Source organism: Panthera pardus, unplaced genomic scaffold, assembly GCF_024362965.1.
Source record: "Panthera pardus isolate Hobbes unplaced genomic scaffold, ASM2436296v1 HiC_scaffold_11, whole genome shotgun sequence".
Lineage (NCBI taxonomy): Eukaryota > Metazoa > Chordata > Mammalia > Carnivora > Felidae > Panthera > Panthera pardus.
This window is the reverse complement of record NW_026526666.1, coordinates 51,818,354-51,841,417: the sequence shown is the minus strand read 5'-3', so window position 1 is coordinate 51,841,417 and position 23,064 is coordinate 51,818,354. Positions and strand designations below refer to the sequence as shown.

The 23,064-nt window shown below is 39.2% G+C and overlaps 1 protein-coding gene across 1 annotated transcript in view; it reads left to right on the top strand.

Annotated features, from left to right (window-relative positions):
* SGIP1 (SH3GL interacting endocytic adaptor 1) overlaps positions 1-23,064 on the top strand; it is a 202,901-nt gene that overhangs the window by 127,178 nt on the left and 52,659 nt on the right. The window contains exons 14-19 of the mRNA XM_019448970.2: positions 249-341; positions 3,516-3,590; positions 5,664-6,164; positions 12,826-12,953; positions 13,933-14,059; positions 20,296-20,355. Of these exons, the coding sequence (XP_019304515.2) occupies positions 249-341; positions 3,516-3,590; positions 5,664-6,164; positions 12,826-12,953; positions 13,933-14,059; positions 20,296-20,355 (984 nt within the window). The remainder of the gene's footprint in view (positions 1-248; positions 342-3,515; positions 3,591-5,663; positions 6,165-12,825; positions 12,954-13,932; positions 14,060-20,295; positions 20,356-23,064) is intronic.

Here is a 23,064-nt window from a genome sequence, read left to right as displayed (position 1 = left end):
CTATGTGTGCACACACAGACACACACACACACACACACACACACACACACACACACACACACATGCCATTTCCATTCTTTGCTTGAAAAGAATGAGGACCAGCACACTTCTAAATTACTTTGCTAGGACTAAGACAAGAGGGAGATAATTCTGTGAAGCTCATCTTTAAACTGACATTTTAAGTTCTAAAATCCAGGAATGTTTCTTTTTTGGACTCACCCTGGGAAATTTTCTTTTTATGTTTCCAGTTCTTTTAGATCAGCCTGAGATATGGGGTTCAGGCCAACCAATTAATCCAAGCATCGAGTCGCCAAAGTTAACAAGGCCTTTTCCCACTGGAAGTAAGTTGTGTCTGCTCTGTCTGGAAAAATAAGTGACTCATTTTACTGTCTGCATAGTGAAATTAAGCAACTCTTAGAAAGTACATAAGCAACACTTGGATTGTATAATATTAAGAAAACATGTTATTCTTTTTTTAAGTTTATTTTGAGAGACAGAGAGAGAGAATGAGTTGGGGAGGGGGGGGAGTGGGGAAGAATCCCAAGCAGGCTCCATGCTCAGTGCAAACTGACATGGGGCTCAATTCCACAACTCCGAGATCATGACCTGAGCCAATATCAAGAGTCAGACGCTTAACTGAGCCACCCAGGCGCCCTAGAAAAGAGGTTATTCTAATAGGCTTTAGAGGTAAAGGGGTCTAGGGCAGTTTGTCAAGGCAGGAATAATATAATAAAATTATTAACTTTGAATCACAGCTTCTTCTGACATCCTATAGGCTTGTTCATTCATTCATTCACCATGCACACAGAAGAGAGAGAAGCAAGTAAGCTAGAGAATCTACCATGCTCCAGGTACTGGACTATCACACAACACAGAAGTGAACAAGTCAGATAGTCTCTGCTAGTCCTACAGGACAAGGAGGATGCATAGAACAGAAAGGACACATTGAGAAGAAAGAGGGATAGTGGAGAGCAAGAGAAATGATGCTATTTGGTGGGAAGCTGAGATAGGAGGTCAGGGCAAACTTGTCTTAAAGCAGGGCCATCAGCGATGCTATCTCAGCACGCCCCCTACCCCCCACCCTCTCCTGAAGATGCTGATAGCCCTTCACCTGTGGTGGGTTGAGCTATTTGGCCTGAATGGATTGTTCATTCAGTCAAGCCACCCACTTGATGGATTTCTTGAGTTCTCATTTCAGTAAACTTCCCGTAGCATATGTGCTTGTGGAAAGTACTCCTTAAAATGGCTGTAGGAAGAAAATTGGGTCTCAGAAAAGGATGTTTGGTGGTGAGATGGGATGCAGAGAATATTTTTCCTTTGTGGGAAATTAATACTATATATACACACCAATTAATACTTTACCAGTTCAGCCTTCCCAGGGCTCTGCATTATGGGTCTTAAAAATAATCGTAGGAATTAACCGAGGAGATTCCTGATCAAAGTCCCAGAGGTTGTTTACTGGGATTAGTGCTATGAAACCAGGTGATCCAGTCCTTCCAAAGGTATTTCCCTCATAAAACAGGATAGGAAAAACAGCATCACCAATAACTATTTTAAACGTCTAAACTTTCAAAGATGTGTTTTTGAGAGAATTTGAACCCCAGTGGTGTGATTTTGAATGTTTCTCTCTGCTACTGGGAAACAAAGCCAGTGAAAAAGCTCTAACTTCCTTGAAAAGCTTTCTTTAGAAACTGAGCCATCCAGATTATTCCTAGAAAACCTTTCCTAGATGCCAAGAAAGTCCATAAATGAAATGTTTATGTAGATAATGTATTGATTTTAAGACCAATTATTGACATTTTAGAGTTTTATGAGTTTTATGTGCTGTGGTTACACTTAGCACAGCAAAGGCTATTGTATAATCGAGATGTATTGCATAAGTTTGCTCATTTCATGGTTGCAGCATAAATTTGCTATTTTACATTATGAGGCTCTTATGGTATTTTGTGTATTTTTATTGATGATGATCTCAATTTTTGCAGAGAACCTTCATCAAAAACAGAGCCCCTGATTGACTCTCAGCTTCTGTAGAAAAACACATCCGTTTGAGGTGGAGTTTTCAGAAGCTCATAACTAAGATTAGGAACCAGGTATTTCTGGGCTTTAGGATGGTAGCTGTCAGCCATGCCTGGTGTATAGAAAGATGGGATGCTTTCTGAAATTAAATGAAGTCAAGTGAGGGTGGAGTGACACAAAGGGGCTCTTTTTAATGCAGGCAGGGAGAGGATACTGTAAGAGCTCTCCAGCCAGGGCCCAGCTGACCCACTCTGCTTTTAGGTTATGAAAGATTGGGCCACATTCAGATTCACTGGTTTATGAGATTAGTGGGAACTCTTTGAATCTACTAAATGTAGCAGGTAACAGGAAGCTATACATTTAAAGAAAGAATAAGGAGCTCCTGGGTGGCTCAGTCGGTTGAGCGTCAGACTTTGACTCAGGTCGTGATCTCAGGACTTGTGAGTTCGGGTATGCTTTTTCAGCGTCGAAGCTGTCAGCGATTCTCTGTAACCCAACCCCCCCCCCCCCCCCCCCCGCCCCCGATCTTTGCCCCTCCCCTGCTCGCATTCTCTTTCTTCCAAAAATAAACAAACATTTTTTAAAAAGAAAGAAAGAATAAGACAAAAAAATGTACCTGTTGAAATAGTAATCCCTAACTTTGCCCGCAAAATGACAAGTCTAGTTCAGAAGGTTGAATCTCTGGGTTGGGGCAGTGATACAATACTTTTTCTATCTGAAGGGTTTTGTTTAGCCATAATTTTTACCAAGGGAATCTACGTACTCTTCCTTGCTCCAAATCATATTGCTTCAGACATTCAAAAATATACTAAAATTTAAGATGTGTGACTTTTTTTTGAGGGGAGAGAGGGACAGAGGAAGAGGGAGAAGAGAGAGAATGTTAAACAGTAGAGTCTGATCTCACAACTGTGAGATCATGACCTGAGCCAAAATCAAGAGTTGGACACTTAACCAACTGAGCCACCGAGGTGCCCCTAAGATATATGACTTTGAGAAATCTTTCCAGACTCAACCTAGGCAATACTATCTTGACTACATTAAAAACCCCCTGATCTGAGCTTCCACCAAGATAATTCTCATTTCCTCGACCACCCCTGGATTGTAATCATCTGTTAACATGATATTCATCCATTCATTCATAAATTCCTTGAGGACAGAGGCTTCTTTTATTTAGCCCTTTGCCCCTAGTTCCTAGTACAGGATATAGAACTTTGTTGGTGCGTGAAGTTCGTCCAAGAAAGGAATGAATAAATAAAATGAAGACATTATCATTATCTGACATTCTTTTGACAAATTCTCATTAGCATAAAATGGAAGAATCTGAAGGGGTCCTGCTTCAGTTTCTTAGCTCTGAACTTAGAAATCTGTAGACCATTAATGGTGGTAACATTTCCAACAGCAGGAATGTGAATGAAAGCGCACATCCTGCTGACCTGCAGAATACTGTGTAATTTAGGGAGAAAATCATCAATAACGCCTGACTTCCTGTGTCTTTGCAGCACCTCCCCCACTGCCTCCCAAAAATGTACCAGCCACCCCGCCCCGAACAGGTTCCCCGCTAACAGTTGCACCAGGTGAGCTTCCGTTTTTCCTGTTCTGGGGTGATACGGCCACCAGCGGTGGCCCCGGACCTCAACATGGATGTGTCAGAAGCTGTAGACACAAAGCGTGAAAATGTTCGCATTCAGTGTTCCTTCCATTCCCACTTACTTAAAGTATCACTCTCAGGTTTCACAAAACGGTTCTCTTTCTCAACTAATTTTCCCTCTGTGTCATTTTGTTGAATGAGAGCCACGTTTACGTGTGAAGTGAAAGAAAACAATCTCAATAGCAAACGTCCTTGTTTAATTGGTATTTCACTTCATTGGAGCTCATTTTAATGATTTACAGATTCAAAATCTCAAGGCACAGTTCGCATTGTCCCAAGAACTGATAATTTTTTTTCCTAGAATTAAAACTACAAATTAAAACTATGTCTAGTCTACAAAGACATAGGATGGCTCCCAGGATGTGCAGCATATGGGTAAGCTTGGGAGGTGGGGAATTTTTTTTTCCCAGTAATCCATATTATCCCATGGCAAAGAGATGTGTAAGGATAATGAAATATGGCAAGGAATTGCCACATGCCTTTAGACAGATATTTCTAAGGCACATTTTACCTTCTATTAAAATCAATACTACATATTCATGCAATTTATAATCTATTATTGGACTAGCAAGTCCAAAGCAGTCATTGCTATTTTATGTGTCTGGACCCTTAGAATATGGTTTTTATCACCTTTGGAATTCTATTGAAGTTTCATCCTTCGCTATATATGCAGCCTGGTGAGCTTGAGAGCTACAGAGTAGGTATTCATCAATAAGACCAAGTGCAAGGCATAGTCATTTTTGAAATTTATACTGATTAAAATCCAATAAAAAGTCATCCAGAGTATCATAGGTAAGGGTGTTTCCAAGTTCAAATCATTTTGATTCCTTGTATTACCATAAATATATTAGAGACAAATAACTCTACCAGCGACAAAATTATAAATATTGTGGGATATGCAAACTGCTACCCCATTTATCTGTGGCCTGGGAACCTTGAAGGTTAATTCTTTTCGAACACAAAATATGGAAGTACTAAGCCAGTTCTTAGAGCCAAAGTGTTCTTTAAAGGTTTAGTTGCTTCTGCTCATGCCCCACAATTATTCAGGGAACAGTTTCTAATTTCAATAGTTTTTAAGAAGTGCACTTCCTCACATTGCTGTTTTGACTAAGCATTCCTTGTCAGGCTGCAGAAGATGGTTTTCATTTTTTTTCCTTTTATTACTGGTAAGAATTAAAAAGAATAGCTAATGCTAATGTTTAGGCCAGAGACTTTTCTGGTTCATGTACTTCACAGTTATGCCTACGAAGTTAACAGGTTGAACTTGATGAGAAAAGAAATTATAAAGATGTTTTGCAATTTTCCTCCCTATTAAATAAGTATATATGTGATAGTTCTGATAAGTAGTAAATGTCTTCTCAATAACCTGTGTGTGTTGTACGTGGGGTGTATATGTGTGTGTGTGTAAATATATATGTGGGGATAGTCCTTTAAATAATCGTAGTACTGTTTCTGGTGTATTTAGCTATTTATGATATTTTTTAAACTAACAGATATTATTAGTTTCACTAAACATTTTAATATGCTCAAGTAGACAGTCTTTGTCAAATATGAAGGTGATTTTCAGCTATCAATTATTTTTCTACTGTGTTGTCTATATTTCAGTAGGCCAGACTTTCAGAAGGGACCTCCCTTTTGGAATGCAGTTTCAGAGGCTGTACTCTGTGAACCTTCTCAAAGTGCAGCCTTTTCAAAATGATCACACTTTGCACTCTTGTGAGCAGCCTTTGAGAGCGGGAGCATGCTCAATGCTTTCAATGGTGGTAAAAATAGCTAACTGGGGTCACCCAGCAAAAAGGGTAAAATAACAACATAAAATGATAATTCTCACATTATGGAGACAGGGAACTCTCTCCTCCCCTTCAGCTCTGGTCTAGTTATTTTTAACCTCACAAGGCAATCTATTTACTATTCTTAGCCTCACCCCTCCCACCCCCACCCCATACAAATAATATTCACAAAGTTAATTAAAGTTAAAAATCAACTACTTTAACCACAGGAAATGACCAGTCAGCCACAGAGGTCAAAATTGAAAAACTACCATCAATCAATGACTTGGACAGCATTTTTGGCCCAGTGTTGTCCCCCAAGTCTGTTGCTGTTAATGCTGAAGAAAAGTGGGTCCATTTTTCTGATACGTCCCCGGAACATGTTACTCCAGAGTTGACTCCAAGGGAAAAGGTGGTGTCCCCACCAGCTGCATCAGACAACCCATCTGACTCCCCAGCTCCAGGCCCCCCAGGCCCTCCGGGCCCCCCGGGCCCCTCAGGACCCCCTGGTCCTCCTCGCAATGTACCATCGCCGCTCAATTTAGAAGAAGTCCAGAAGAAAATCGCTGAGCAGACCTTCATTAAAGATGATTACTTAGAAACAATCTCATCTCCCAAAGATTTTGGGTTGGGACAGAGAGCAACCCCACCTCCCCCACCACCACCCACCTACAGGACTGTGGTTTCATCCCCTGGACCTGGCTCGGGCAGTGGTACGGGGACCACCAGTGGTATGTCTTACTGTTTGAGTGTGCTTCATGTGACCGGGAATGGCCATGGCTGCTGCAGTGTGAGCAACACCCTCCTCCTGCCTGGCAGTTGGCTTTAGAGCTTCAGCCATCCCTCCTTTGGTGTGGGTGTTCTGTGGCCCCATGGCATGTCCTAGTGCATTGAATGCTAACTGTCATAGTACGAGTCTGTGGATGTGTTCTGCCCTGCGCTCCTAGCCCTTAGGAGTGTCCTGCTTTCCACCCTGCAGATAGAAAGTGTATGTTTTGTAAGGGAAGCTGCTGTGCCATCATTTGGGATTCAGGAAAGTTCTAGAAAGACAGATTTCATAGCCAGTGTGTTTCATGTTAAGTGTATAATTTCCCTGTCAGATGCCTGTATGAAGGGTTTCATTTTTTAGTTTGTTTTGCTTTGTTTTCAGCTTTATTGAGTATAATTGACAAAATTGTAAGATACTTAAAGTGTACAATGTGACTATATATATATATATGTATATATATATATATGTATATGTATATATATATACATATATATATATATATATATTGAAAGGCTTCCTCCCATCAAGTTAACTAACACATCACATGTCACATATTTACCTTTTTAGGGGTTAGGTGGGTATACATTAGATCCTCAGACTTTATTCATCTTATAACTGAAAATTTATACTTTTTCCGCCAAGGGTCCTAATTTTGGTAGGTGAATGTATTCTTTCTTCTTCTACTTTTTTTCCTTTTCCTTTCTTTCTTTTTTTGTAGGGGAGAGCCATTAGCAATTAGAGTAATCCTTCTAATTACTTCAGAAAAAAAGAACTAGGGTTTGAAAAGGAGATTTTAGGGGACAGCAAAAAGAATATACCTTACTGCATCCACAAGTTAATCAAGCTGCCACTGAAGACAAATTATTCTCTGGTTTGATTTTGAGAAGCTCATCAGCCTACGAAGTCAACTTTAAGTATCATGACAGGTGATGGAAAAGTCTATCAGAAATGTACACTTGGGACTCTATATGCGAATGTTGATATTGAATCTGATATTTTGGATTTCTTTATTTGAAGTTTTATAGGATGGGAACACCTACCATGCAAACCGAAGAAAGATCAAAATTTTCTAGTGTATCTTTTTCCATAGTTTTTATTCTACTGGTGCTCACATTTGTCTGGCAAGACCCTTTGGTGCTTCCCTTCTGTGCCTGTGGGTTCAGTTTGGGCACTTTCTCGGGGGTGCCGTGTGCTTTTTGTTTTACATTTGCTTTGGAAGAGGTGACCAAGTTTATGCTATTTAGATCTAGTAAGAAACAGGAAGGAGAGGCATTTGTCTCTATTCTAAAAATCAGTAATCACTGCTGCCTCTTTTAATGGGGTAGTTCAGTGCTTGCTTTATGTGTGAAAATTCCTGTGCTTTAAGCATCCAAGCTGATCAAGGAGAGGGCTGGAGATTCACCTGTACCACACACAGGTGGTACAGGTTTTATATCGATGTTTTATATCATTACGTGTGCCCATGTGCCTTCCTCCAATAAAAAAGGAAAACGATTCGGTACACAAACAAGTTTCAGGAACATTATGTTAAAACAAAATCAGCAGGGTTTTATTTACTATAGGACTTCTGATAGCCTTTATTTTGCCAATAATAACAGCTATAGTTTCTTCTCCTGGGTATCATCTTAATGCTTTATGCACATCATTTCATCCATACAACCCCATGTGATAAATGCTCTTATTTCTCCTATTTTACAGATGGGAAAACTGAGGCTCAGAGATGTCAAGTAGTTTTCCCAGGTTTACACAGCTACAGGTGATAGACTTGGGATATTCAGTCATGCTCAGGTCTGTCTGATTCTGAACCTATGTTCTTAATCACTGTGCTCTCTGGGCAGTCTTTCAGGGTTTAGTTACAAAATATCCCAAACTTACTTGACCACTGACACCCACCTATACTGCACTGTGTCATCAACAAGATTACCAAAAGTTTTCTTCCAAAACCCACTTCTCTGTTCTCCCCTCTACATTTCTAGATTGTTAGAGTACCCGCTTCCATCCTCTGATGCTTTTTTAGACAATTTTTGGGATATAAGCCTCCTTGCTTATCTGTAAAGGTAATAAAGAGACCCTAGGTAAAGCCTTCAGTTCAGATTTCAAACCCAAAGAAGCTGGCTGCCTAATGTCAAAGAGGGGTGTGTTTCCAGGGTCTTCTATGGTACTCTCTTTCCAGGGTGAGGCTCTCAGTCTTCTGAAAAGACTTCTAGAGGAATAACCCCCTCATTCCAGTGGTAGGCCACTGTGCTGTCCTCAAAATGGTCATGTTTAGTTGGGGAAAGGGAGGTCAAGGCAGTTTTGTTGTTCATCCGTTTCTTCCATCCCCTTCCACAAGACTCTGGAAGATGTTTAATTGAATTGACCACTGACCTAATGACTGCAGAAGGGAGCCTTAGCTTTCTTTCTGAAATCTTTGAGAATTTGGTTGTCATCTTTATGTTTAGCTGCCATACCCTTATTTGAAATTATTTTCAGGTGTTACCAGTAAAGACTATTGATTCTTTTTTTAAATTTTTATTTATTTATTTTGAGACAGAGAGAGAGAGAGAGAGAGAGAGCCCATGGCGGGGGGGGGGGGGGGGGGTGGGGGGTGGGGGGTGGGGAGAGAATCCCAAGCAGGCTCTGTGCTGTTAATGTAGAGCCCGACATGAGACTCAGATTCACAAACCATGAGTTCATGACCTGAGCCAAAATCAAGAGTCAGACCCTTAACTGACTGAGCCACCCAGGTGCCCCAAAGACTATTGATTCTTAATGATTGAACTGGAAAAAAACTATACTTTGCTGGTATTAAAAGATTGAATTTTTAAGTGGAAGATTGAACTCGATCAATGAAGCTCATGAATAAATAAAACTTTGCACCATTATCTCCATAATTAATTCCTAGTTTATTTGCCATGTAATGTTTTATTGATGGAATATACACAGACTAGCAGAAATGTAATTTTACGATGAACACAATGAGAGATGAACACAATGAGAGAGGGCCACATGTTTTAAAGATTAGCAATGCTTCTCAAGATCTCCTTTTTATAATACTTAGCCTGATGAGACTAGCTTTTCCTGTATGTCTCAAACTATATTTAACTGGGTGTCATTATGCTCACTTTTGAAATTTTATTCACTTGGTCACTGACCAAGTTAGACAGTACTCACAGCCTTGTCAATCAGTTGCTTTATCTGATGTTGAAAAACTGTTCGAAGTTAAGAATTTGCTTTAAGAAGTCCAATTTCCTTATGGCAAAGTTATAAATACCTAGTTTGGCCAGAACTTTGCTTTATTGGAATGGAGATGATGATTCTCTTGGCAAAGGCCATTTCTGGTTTCTTGTGGGTTATGTGCCAGGAGATAGGAGGGAGAAAGAGTTTTATTGACCTGCAGCAAGTTTAAAGACTAGGGAAAGAGAGATGTTAGTAAAAATAGAATGTTCAGTGCAACATTCTCCAACTTGAGAAACGAAGACAATATTAAAAGATGTTACACACACACACACACACACACACACACACATAAACAAATGAGTGTGAACTAACTGGGGTTGAATTGAACAAATATATTTCCTAACTACTCTTTTTAGAGTGGCAGAGTCTAAATAGGGAAGCCGCTAGCCAACAAAGAGAGATGAAAGTTGAATCAATAGTTATGTGGCCTCCAAGGGGCTACCAAAGATACTATGCTACAACTTCAAGTTGAAGCAGCAATGGATTCAGAGCATGTCATTGGTTGCTAACTTTTTTGAACTCACAAAAAAATAACATACACGTGATTTTTAAAGTTAAACTTAAAATCGTGATACCCAGTTTTTTCCAGTGCTACTGTTGGGAATGAATAACTGCTTGAAGAATGAATGAAAATATAATTCCAGATCAAAGGATAAGGATAGAGATGTACAGCCTTCTACATTCTTAGAATATGAACAGTTGTGCAACCTCACAAAAGCATGGGAAGCCTTAGTTCACTTATGAAATACCCCTCAAGTGCTGAATACCCTGTGCTGAACCTCAGGGTTCTGTCCAGAGGATTTTGCTTCATAAACACTGCCTCAGTGTCTATCCAACTGCATAACAAGCCAATCAAGTCAATTCAGTCAGGAAAAAGTGAAAGGAAAAGGAGAACAGTTAACTACTAGCCACTTTTTTCTTGGCTTTTAGTTGTATCTGTATGATCTAGTCCCATTTATTTGTGTAGCATTTTACAGTGTACTAAACACTTACATGCATTTTCCATTTTGTTTGTTACAATTACCTTGTAAGGTAGAGGCATATAATTTTTTTTAAATAGGAAGCTGAGGGTCAGAGAAGTTAATATCCCACAGCTGATAAGAGGCAGACAGGGTCAGAACTCGGAGCAACTGAGTTTGTCTAGTTTTTTTGTTTTTTTTTTTTTTCATTATTCCACACTGCCTTGATGACAGCACCTATATTACTTTCCCAAGCAGTAGTGATAATGGTTTTTAAAACTTTCCCTCCTGGAACATGTAGAAGAAGGATAAGCAGCTGACTTTTTCCTGAGCTGGATTCAGAAGACTATTACTTGGAAACAGAATAGATAGACCATGGATAGATATTTTCAACCATTCCTATGGCATGGTTTTCCAGTGAAACAGAACCTAGAAAAAGCCCCATGAAACTTCCTCACAAAGACTTTGTCGTTTAATGGTTTACTTTTCATCTCTTTGCTGTCACTTCTGTTTCCTGAAAACATCCTGGGTGTGAATCTGTTAAGTTAAAAGAAAAGTTTGTAGTGGAACCTGTCAAAGCACATCTTATTTTTTTTATTCAAAAACAGATTAGCCAAAGACTAAAAATATTTATGTTGAGAGAGATGTGTGCAATCTGTCGATGCAAACATAAGAGCGGGCTTTATGCAAAATATGGGATTCCACAATCCACCTCAAGCTACAAGACATTGCATTTAAGAGCTTGGGCTTTGGAGTTAAGTAGACCATCTGAGCTGTGTGACTGAGCAAGTTACTGAATATCTCTGAGCTTTAGCTCTGATTAGGATAACTACAATACCTTCCTGCAAAACTTAGTATGGGGATAAGACAATGCATGTAAAGTATCTAGCATAGATCTTGGCCTCATAAAATAAGAAGTAAGAATACAGTAAAAAGTGGTAAAGGTGGAGAGTCAGTAGAAGTAGGGATGGAGGTGGCAATAATTTTAGTAGGGTTTCACACTAAGAATAAGAACGTTATAAAATAGAAAGAAACACAACACACTCTGCTGTTCAATGTCAAAGTTCTCTGAGAATCTCAAAATCTGTAGATGGAGATCAGCATCTTGCTCATCTAGGATTCTCCAGAGAGCATCGTTTTGTGGCATGTAGAACGGGAGGATAGGAGTAAGCAGCTATTTTCCTTTTTAAAAAAATGTTTACTTATTTTTGAGAGAGAGTGTGTGTGTGTGTGTGAGCAGAGGAGGAGCAGAGAGAGATGGAGACACAGAATTGGAAGCAGGCTTCAGCCTCCGAGCTGTCAGCGCAGAGCACGACGTGGGGCTCGAACTCACGAAATCATGATCTGAGCCGGTCTGATGCTTAACTGATTGAGCCACCCAGGCACCCCTGTGCGGTTATTTTCCTGAGGCAGGGTTTCTTAGAAGTTTATTGGAACCAGCTGGTATCTGTGCTTCCAACCAAAGTGACAACCCTCTAGAGTAGTTGGAACTTTTCTGAACAAGAACTATTTGGAATATTGATCTGAATTTCTTAAGGTGTTTAGCCAAATAGTCTATCCACATATCCCAGACATCTGGCTAAAGATAGACAGAGCCCTGAATCTAGAGACCCTACCGGTGTGCTGATTAGTGTGCATGCCTCTGTGTGTCTTCTGCGTTTCTCCTGCTTGTCATTGACAGCCAGAAAAGTAAATCCAAGAGGCCCTTTTAAAAATCACCACAAAAATCATCACGGGCAAACTCTACATAGAAGAGATTCCAAAATAGCCTCCTTCAAAAAACACAATCCTCTAAATTCAATGTGTTTCTGTTATTAAGATGCTAAATGCAACATACTTGTGCCACATCTCATTTACTTTCTTCTATGCTGTCCTTTGCTTGCCATCAAGGGTTTACTTACATTTATTAAAGCTAGCCCTCATATTTTGATGCACAGTAAAAAGGAGAATTCTCTTACACATGTTTTTAAAAAATATATATGCATATATATATAATGTAGAAAAATCGTTCACCTTCCTTCAAGGTCTAACCTCCATTTTCACCTTGGACACAAATCCTGAATATGCAAAAACAAGAGAATTTACTCTAAGTTCAGTGTGCATGTGGTCAAAATAAAAGGTACTCACCACCCAGCTAAAAGGGTCTTAAAGCATATTTTCCATCACAGAGAGTAATAAAAGGATTTACCTTTCACTGGGTGTCACATGACAACAAAAGGCAATAAGCTTCAGCTTCTACCATCAATTATAGTTCTGAGTGATTTTTTTTTCTTTGTTAAAAAAAAAAAAAACACCACTAGATGCTAGAGTGTTGGGTGTACTAACTGGTAAGGTGAATAAAAGTATCTGGGACTGGCATTGTGGGGATGGGGAAGGGGAGTCACATGATGACAGCTCTTGGCCATGTGTGTTTCCAGCCATTTGTAATACCCGTTTGTCTTTCAGGTGCATCATCCCCTGCTCGACCAGCCACTCCCTTGGTTCCTTGCAGTAGCACCACCCCTCCACCGCCTCCTCCCCGGCCTCCATCTCGGCCAAAGCTACCTCCAGGAAAACCTGGAGTTGGAGATGTGGTATGTTCCCTTCTGCCCTGGCTTGCTCAGAGACTCAGGGTGAGAATGACAAACAGAAGCCAAAATACCTTAACACAGGCCATCTCAATGGCCGCAAGATCACTGGTACAAATGGCCCTGACAGATGGCGTCTGAAAGGCAGTCACTGTAGGGTGGGTGTACATTTCAACCCTCCCCAAATCACTACCATCTTTCACGTCAAGGTCTAAAACGGTAGGAATTGGAAGCTGGGGCTGTCAGTTCTGCTACAGTGGGTTTGATGCAAATTAAGATAGGAATGCTCAATTGTGCTAAATCCTTTAAAAAGGGAGGTGTTTCCTTTCACCCTACTTATCTGTTTTCAGAAGACTCTAAGAGAGGGTAGGGTAGGTAGGTCCTGGTTTCCATCCCTAGACTAAGAAAACTTACTGGTGTTAGGCACACCATGTGAATACATAGGAGGGCGGTAGCCTGATAAATTTGTTCCAGGTGTTTCTTGCATTGTGTTTTAAGGCTGAAGAGGTAGAAAACATTCTGTGTGAATGATTAAGAGACTTCTGGAAGAGGTCAATTTCTTTGATATCCAAACACTCAGGAGTCACAAACTGGTGATGTCCACAATATTTGGTTTAGCTAGCATAGTTTAGTACATTGTATGTAAATATCCTTAAATGGGTATAAGCTCTCGCATGAGGTTACCTGCTTAGTCCCTGAGGGCATGTATGTTCACAGTCCTGAAACATCACTGACCACATCACGGTTTGCAGCTTCTCTAAGCCTGATATACCTGCTGAGTGTAGCACACCATGTCTCACGGTTCCTCCAGCTCCATCCATAAGCTCTTGTGTGGATATAATCAATTTCAAGACAAAAATGGTGTCACCTGTACTCTTGTAAGAACCTGAGTTATCGTATCTGGTGCTGGGAGATGTCAAAAACATGGAACAAAAGTGCTACCACCTGTGTATCTAATTTTCCATCTCTTTTCTTTTTCCCGCAGCCCAGACCTTTTAGCCCTCCCATACATTCTTCCAGTCCTCCTCCGATAGCACCCCTTGCCCGAGCTGAAAGTACTTCTTCAATATCGTCCACCAATTCCCTGAGTGCAGCCACCACTCCCACAGTTGGTAAAAATTATCTCCTCTCTTTTAATCCGTTTGTTGTTTTGACTGGCTCTTTTTTATGATCTGAAAACCTCAAGGCCCTATATTTCTGGTTGAAATTATTTTGCTCTGTGTTCCGCTACTATCAGCTGACTCTTCTTTTAAAAGCACCTTCTCAGCAAAGGAGGCAAAATGCTTTAAGCAGATAAACAAATAAAAGAACATTAACACCTATATTTTGCAGGAATTCTCTTATGCTATTCCATACATAGCTATTCATAAAAATAAAGAAGAAATCATCAAATAAGGTCCTGTAATTGATATATTATTTCTTATAATGAAAACATTCTCCTTTGAGGAGGAATATTTAAGTGCCAATCGTGTACCACATCAGAAATCACAAAAATTTAGATCTTCTATTTTCTTGAAACTTTCATTTCTTGATCATTTTTGGTTGCCCTTTTGTTGACAGATGGTTTAAGTGTTGGCATTGTGGGACTTGAACAGACTTTTTGACATTTTTTTCTAGTGCTTTTCAGTGATGTGTGGTCAATTTTCCCCGAGAAATAAGTCATTGCTGGCATTTTCAGTAAATGCCTTTGTGCCTCTTTCCTTATGGTGTGATGAAAGTCAAGAGTTGAGAATGGCTGCTCAGCTGGATGGTTTTCCCAGGTTTAAATGCCTCATTTTGCCTGGAGCATCTTCCCTCGTCCCAAGGCTGATCTCTTTCTATACCTCATTACCCATCTTCCATAAGCTGCTGCTGTCTCATGTTCGCATGGTGTCTCGACCTGGGGCTCTCCCGTTCCATTTTTTCCCATTGTCTTCCTTTATTGTCTGAACTCCCCTCCAAGCTTCCATATCATAAACCAGCCGGCCCATCCTGCATTGCTTGGGAGAATCATTAATCCAAAGCTAAATGAATTCCTGCTATTATTTACCAAAGAGGAACACGCTACAGAGCTGCCCATGTGAGAAGTAGTTGGATCAAAGCCTGAAGCTCTTCTGAGAACCTGTTTTTGCAGGGTGTGCCTCCTAGGGTCTCCAAAGAGAACTTCAACTGTATCATTTGTTCTATATTTTCAATCGTGCCACCTCAAAAGAAGCCTTCAAATTTGGTAAAAATATAGCCAGCTGTCCAATTTTGTAAGATTCATTAATAGACAGATATTTAACATTATTTACATAGCCTAGTCTATTCTTTCTCTGCATCATCAAATGAGGTAATTTGGGGCTTCCTATTTTAAGATGCCCAGTAGGTCAGTTCTCTCTAGGGCTTTTGTTCGTTTTTTCTGTAATGTCTCAACCTTATTTTTTTTAAATGTTTATTTACTTATTTTGAGAGAGAGAGAGAGAGCATGAGCACTAGAGAGGGAGGGGCAGAGAGAGAGAGAGAGAGAGAGAGAGAGAATCCCAAGCAGGCTCCACCCTGTCAGTGAGGAGCCTGACATGGGGCTCAGTGTCACAAACCCTGAGATCATGACCTGAGCAGAAATCAAGAGCCCAACGTTTAATCGACTGAGCCACCCAGGCACACCCTGTGTTTTTGAACACTCTCTAATATTCTTGATTGCTACAGCCATTTCACCACTCCTTCTCTGGTTTTTGTTTTTGTTTTTGTTTTATTTGGGGCATTGTTTTGTTTTTTTCTCAAGATCATTTCTTCCACCTACCCCATGTGATTTTCCTGGTTGGTCAGAGAAGAAAGTAAGAAGAAGAAACCGTCACTCAGAAAGCTGACCTGAAGTGACCTCAGATGACCGATTAACATACTCTTTAAACTCACTGAGATTCATAGAGAAAATTACACACAGAGAATTTGAACTGTGCCCATGTTTTACACCATGTGTTTTTATACACCCTGCTGTGGAAATCTCAAATCCTGGCCAGTGACTTTGATTCTTAGCACATCTAGTATGCATTCTTTCAAGATGAATGACACAGGGGTTAAAAAAAAAAATTAAGCCACCTGAGAGGATACTCATATTGCTTCACTGCTGAGGAGCATTCTGATTTAATTCATTTGGTTCTGTTATTTTTATTTGGTTTTCGTCTTCCTCACTCTCCTATTCTTTACTTCCTGTTGCTGTGGGTCACCTGACAGCCACTTCTCTCTGAAGTAAATACGTTGTCAAATGACTAACCAACAGCTTCTGTGTATTGCTGTTTATCTCTTTCTGGAGAGAATGTGCTTTGGTCGTTCAGCACAAAAGGGCCGACTATTCATGACTGACTTGGAATGTCAACTTTAGGTAGTCAAATGGCATTGGGGGGAATAAAGAATTTCAGCAGCAAATTTTTGAGATTGGTGGCTCAACATTTCCCTCCTACCACATAATACTTTTTTGACATTTCCTATGATATTTGAGCCCAAACTGGGGCAAGTGTGGTGGAAACTTTGTGCATATTTATTTGTAGTTGCTTATGGCAAACTTTAACGTAATTCAAGGACTAAATTTTTAAGACCAACCTAATCTCCCCACACAATTCCTGTACAAATGCAGCCCCCAAAGACTTTAGACATAAAATCTTTCATGAAAGCTGTGATTACAAAGTCGTAAATCTGATGCCACACCTGAAAATAGGACTTTGTGTGCACTGCCACACTCAAATAACAAAGAACCCCTCTGGAACTGTATATCACTGACTTTAAGACACTTTCTATCAGAAGATGCACTGTTATTTTATATATGACTAAAAAGGAAGGGAAAACTGTCAAGTGAGCTAAGATGCAATGCCTTCTTACCACGTTAATTTTAAGACCCATCCCAATTTCAGAAATGTTAAAATGTGAAAAGTGCACATATCAGAATCAATGAAATATATAAGAAACCCCTTTTGCACAAGGAAAACTCATACCCCTTCACTATTTGATTTTGGGGAAAAATCCTACTAATATTATGGGAATAGAGAAAATGTTTAAAATTGTTCTAAGAAACAAACTCCTAGACATTTAAAGATAAACAGAGCTATCTCTAATTTAAATATCCATTTTTATTACTTTTTTCTTTTTTCTATGGGTGATAAGGGTTTGTTTGTTTGTTTGTTTGTTTATATGTTTGCAAAATATTTCTTTGGTACCCCAATACAATAAGACTACCATAAAGACAAATTTTTCATTGTTAAATTCACTCTTAATTATATCCCTTCGCTGTTAATTATGCATTTTCAATTGCATCTCTAACCCCACCCCCCACATCTGAATGAATGAAAAGTAACCATTTACAGGCACCAAAGGAAGTATCAGGTAGATTTTGATATCTCATTTGGTGAAGAACTTTGAGCAAAAGTGATTTGTATTCAGTACTGAAATATTAGTCATAGCATCTAAATCATACAGTATTTCCTGTAAGCCTTTGTCTCCAAGCTGGGTGGCAATTCTGAATTGGATAAACATTCTTCTAAAAATGCTTGTATTGCACAGAAAATCCTTTGGAGATGGATATTCCTGATCTCAATTAAAAATTCCCACATTTAATTTTAGTCTTTTTTTTTTTCTTTCTACTATTTGTTTTGGAAAAACCTGTACATCTGGCTTCCCCATCCCAGATCAATTTGAGGCAATTTCCATGGCTAGTTCTTAAGGAAATTTTTCCTTCTATACTTTACTTGAAGTATTTAAGGCAAGCACAGAACTATCCAATAACCCATCTTTTAAGTTCCCCAATTTAGTTATGAAGTTTTCTTCTAAGCCCTCAATGTCCAACCGCCATAAAAAAAAAAAATTGTGAGTGTGTTATTCAACCCTCTTTCATAACTTCAGCTGAAAAAACAAATGGCAGTATTTGAGGCTCCTCATTTTGGTGTTTGCAGTGGTATTTTTTGGTTTTTTGTTTGTTTGCTTGTTTGTTTGTTTGTTTGTTTTAGTGTGTGAAGTTTGCCTTCTATTATTTTTTTAAGTTTTTTATTTTAATTCTAGTCTAGTTAACATACAGTGTTACATTAGTGGCAGGTGTATAATATACTGATTCAACAATTCTTTACATTACTCCGTGCTCATCATGATGCAGGCTCCTCATTTTGAGGAGATTGTAAATACGAAATTAGTTCTTCAAAAGAAAGCAATATCCTCCATCATTTCGCACTAACAGGTATGAAAGAGTATTATAACGTTCAGTTACTGCCAGCGTAACTGTTTTGCTTCCTAGTTTCTGGACAGATTATGGAGGGTCCTTCTTAGTGCCAGTTCCATTTGTCCTGTTCCTCTCCTCCTCTCCTACAGATGTTACAGACATTGCATTAACTTGTTCTACCCACCAAGGAAGCCACCTCTATAATTAAAAACTGATTGGCAGGTTATATCCTAGAACCTTAAAAAATGCCAAAGAAGTATTTTCCCCACTTTACTTCCTAAGTCTGGAAGGCAAGCCAGTAGAATATTTTTCCAAGAAACATTGTTTATAGACCTTATCTTCTCTACATTATAGGGGGGATTCTCCCTTATTGGTCTTTGTACAGATTTTATTCAATTTTTTATTGAAATTGTAATAATACTCTTAAGAACTATGGAACTGAGTGCTTTTTTTTTGATCACATAGCATAGAACTCCAGTTACCTGCATTTGTTAGTTGGGGAGAAAGGAGATTATGTGCAAAGATCTGGAACGATTTGGGGTTCAGAGCAACTGTTGTGATCAATTTACAAAGACATTTGGCCATAACTGGATACCATAGCCAAAGACGGAATTACAGTAATGTTGTCCAAAATTAACAGGCCATAACTACTAAAGACAGGTGCAAGGCAAACTGAATTTGGATACCAATGAGTTTGAAATGGGATACTTCATTCAGCAACCTCAGATTTATACTGTTGCCTTTTTTATGGTCTCATTGAAAGCTTACTCTTTCCCACTGGGGCAGGGGGAAGGCATATCCTGAGTGATCTTGTTGAGCTGTCCGCACTCTGCCAAGCGGTTCTGTTGATGGACATATGTCTGGCCACTTGAGAACTGTGCCTGAGTGAAATACACTTACACGAGTCAATTATTAATGATAGTGCCTTTAACAACTCCCTGAAAAGGTGGGGACGTGATTTCTTCCACAGAGCTGACTTCAGCCAAACTCACAGATGCTGAAATCTGGCATTTTCATAGAGCCATCATGAAATAAACACATCACCTTTTTATACCCTATCATTATCCCAGTATATTAGGTTTTGTTTCCTTTTTCCATTAATATCATTCTTGTTTCAATCCGTGAAGTGTACTGCTTGATTTCATTTGGGATTTGTATTTGTGTTTTTGTTTTCCATTCCTTTATATTTCTTTGGTTCGTAGTGTCAGAAGATGATGTTTTTTATGACAAACTGCCCTCGTTTGAAAGGTGCTGTGAAACGCTGGCAGGTATGGTGCTAGCCAAGTGATCTCTAGATATCTAGACTTTAAAAATCCAAGCCATTATACCATCTGACTGCTATAAACTTCATGGACATGCTACTCACCTCATGAGTGTCTGGTGCCTCTCAGATGCACCCTATTTATTGTTCATCATGGAAATCATGCCACCGAAATTTTTTTTTGAGTGAACGTATTAAAAAGCAGCAGGTTGCATGACAGTTTCTCAAAAGGTTTGAAAAAGGTGAGATGCTATTGCTTTGTGAATTTACAAAGGAAGGAATAATTTAACTGCTCAGAATTACATGTCCAGTGACTGCTTTTTAATTTAAAATATAATAGAGCACCGTTAGTAATCCTGTTTTCTCTTTGGTACATAGGTAAAGGGTGTTTTGTGTCTGGATGCCTAAGGTGATTCCAGGGGAGGGGACGGAAGATATGTGACTTCTTCCATGAACTTTAAATTGATATGCAATGCTGTTGTCATTTAAAACCTAAGCTAAGTTTGATATAACCCATAACTCCGAGTTTATCTTTTTGCAAATATAGAAGGGGATGACATTGAAGATGAAATGGATACAGCAATTGCTGAATGAGAGTTTGCCCAAACTAGTGCAGTTAAAATATGCTGACGCCCCTGCATGGCCAGGAAGACTTCTGCTCCATGCGCTCAAGCACCAAGTATCAAGCTACCAACAACACATGCCCATCCCTTTAGGCCTCCATAGCTTTGCTTTTGCTTTCTGTTTCCTGAACTAAAAACAAAACGAAACATAGATTGCCAGCCTTCCCTTTTTCCTGCACGCTAATGGCATGCAGTGCCTCTGCCCTCCCCCATAGTGAGATTAATGACCTGTAACTCATACTGTGTCCTTCTCTCTCCCTCTCCTTAACCTTTCCCATCCCGCTTCAACTCCTGGCCATACAGAGAATGAACAGCCTTCCCTCGTTTGGTTTGACAGAGGAAAGTTTTATTTGACTTTTGAAGGTAAGTAGTACATAGCATACCAGATTCTAATTTATACCCCTCATCCTTTTTTCCCACCTGCATTTCCAAATCCCAGTTCTCTTCAAAAGACCTGGTCCCACTTTCTGTGTACAAATGCTATGGCTACTTGGAAACTATTAAACACTAAAGAAAATACAACATGAATTTGGTTTGTATGGGATCTTCCATTTTTCATACTAAAAAAAACACATTAAAAAAAACAAGCTGATTTGCAGTTAATATTGGTTACTTGTGTTAAATTAAAAAACAAAACAAAACAAAAAACAACACCTTTTTTGGACAAGGAACTTAACTCTGTCAACCAGGGCCCTTTCCTTACTCTTTTGCAAATGCAATACAACAAACGTAAGGATATTTTGGGTTGGAATTGGCTTTTAATTTTGTTTTGAACAATTAATGTTTCTGATGCAATATCCATTAATGTAAAACATGAGTACGTATACATGTTCTTATGACAAGGAATGCTGCATGGGAGATCAGAAAAATGAGGAAAAGAACAAAAAGGGGTGTTTTCGTAAGTTCTGTTTGCATCTTCTGAAATTGCACCGGACGTGGCTGCAGTAAGATGGATAATTGTCACTGGACCCGCCATTTTAGAAGTTTAAGGAGAATATATTTAATGTCAGATATTTAACCTCCGTGTTGGATACTTTTATATTCTGAATTAAGGATGAGCAATCTTCTGTTTTATATTTAAATTCTGAATCATTTTAACAGGCCAAGCATTTGGTAAAAAGTCCTACTTAAGCTAATTGTGGGGAAAGTTTAAGTAATTTAATTTGTGGGCCCTCTTACCCATAAATATTTATCACTTAAACCCCTACTTTCTACCATTTGATTGATTGATTGATTGATTGATTGCAAAAGGTGATTTTATTAAAGCACAGGGACAGGACCTGTGGCCGGAAAGAGCTGTACTGGGGCTGTGATGAGTGAGTTAAGGGAGGTAAAGACAAAATGGAGGCTTCCCAAAGGACTTTCATATGCTAAAGAGGACTCAGAAGATATCAGAGGCCTAGCTATTGTCAAGCAAAGGTTGTTTTCGGGGATGATTCATGTTTCCCACATGATGTCAGAAGCCTTCATCTCCGCAGGTATTACTTTTGTAATAATGCAAAATCCACAACTTAGGACCTTCTAAACTTTCTCTTTGGGTTAGATGGAACTAAAACGTGCCCAGGTGTCTTTTTACTGATCAGCACATCTCAAAAGGAAAAGCTACAGTTGAATAGGTTGGTAATCCCAAAGTACAGCAAATACCTGCATATGTAAAAGGCCTATCTCTGGTTCAGTTTGGCCACAGCTGAAACTGTAGTTTACCCTGTTTTAACCAAGAAACTAAACAATACACTACTGCCTACCCTCAAGTATTTGGGGCTCAGTAAAAAACAATGTGGACGGTGTTTGTTGTTTCCATTTATTTTGGTTTTAAAGTATCTATTGGCTCATTTGTTTGTGTTTAAGTTTGGGTTTCTTTAAATAGAAAGAGAAAGAGACTTCTTTGGAGATACCCATCTAAAGACAATTTTAGACTGTTGGCTTGTTTTTAAAACATGTATTATCGGGGCGCCTGGGTGGCTCAGTCCGTTAAGCAGCCGACTTCAGCTCAGGTCACGATCTCGCGGTCCGGTCCGTGAGTTCAAGCCCCGCGTCAGGCTCTGGGCTGATGGCTCAGAGCCTGGAGCCTGCTTCCAATTCTGTGTCTCCCTCTCTCTCTGCCCCTCCCCCGTTCATGCTCTGTCTCTCTCTGTCTCAAAAATAAATAAAACGTTAAAAAAAATTTTTTAAAAAAATATGTATTATCAAATAAATATAAGTATTAATAACTGTGTAGAATAACATAATGTGAACTACATCTTTTTTCCATTTCAGGAAAATATAATAATAATATGTAGTATAAGGTAAAATATAATATTAGGTATCTAAAGTTGGTAACATTGCCATTCTAATTAGTAAGATCTGAATTTCTTAAGCATCTTAATTTGGACCAAGAGAGTGATGCAAGAAGTTTTTTTTTTTTTTTTCTTAAACGTTTATTCATTTTTCAGAGACAAATGGAGACAGCATGATTGGGGGGACAGAAAGAATGGGAGATAATCCAAAGCAGGCTCCAGACTCTGTATGTCAGCACAGAGCCTGATGCAGGGTTTGAACCCATGAACAGTGAGCTCATGACCTGAACCAAAGTCAGACACTTAACCAACTGAGCCACCCAGGTGCCCCACAAGGAGTTTAAATAGAAATAAATCAGAATCTCTAGTGCTGTGTTACCTTCATGCTGGACTTTGCTCAAGTCAAGGAAGTATAGAAAAGGCTTCCCAAGGGACTATAGGAGCAGCCTTATCACAAATATATGTACCTACTTATCTCATTAAGAAATGTTTATGCAGACAAAGTACATTAAAATGAACTTCGGGACTTAGGAGAAACTAAACATGACACTTTACCACCTGAGCAAGAATGGCCATGTCTTAAGAATGGAGAAGGTTTGTTTTCACCATTCATGCACAGTAGTCTCAGGTATTTTTAGCTAGTGCAACGTGGAAGGATTTTTTTAATTTTCTGCTGTGATGATAAATAACACAGAAATGATGACATGTTAAATTGCATTGAGAATAGTACCCCTACCCCAACGGACTGTCATTCAACATGTTTTATTGAGTAGCACTTCTAGCATATTCTTCTAGG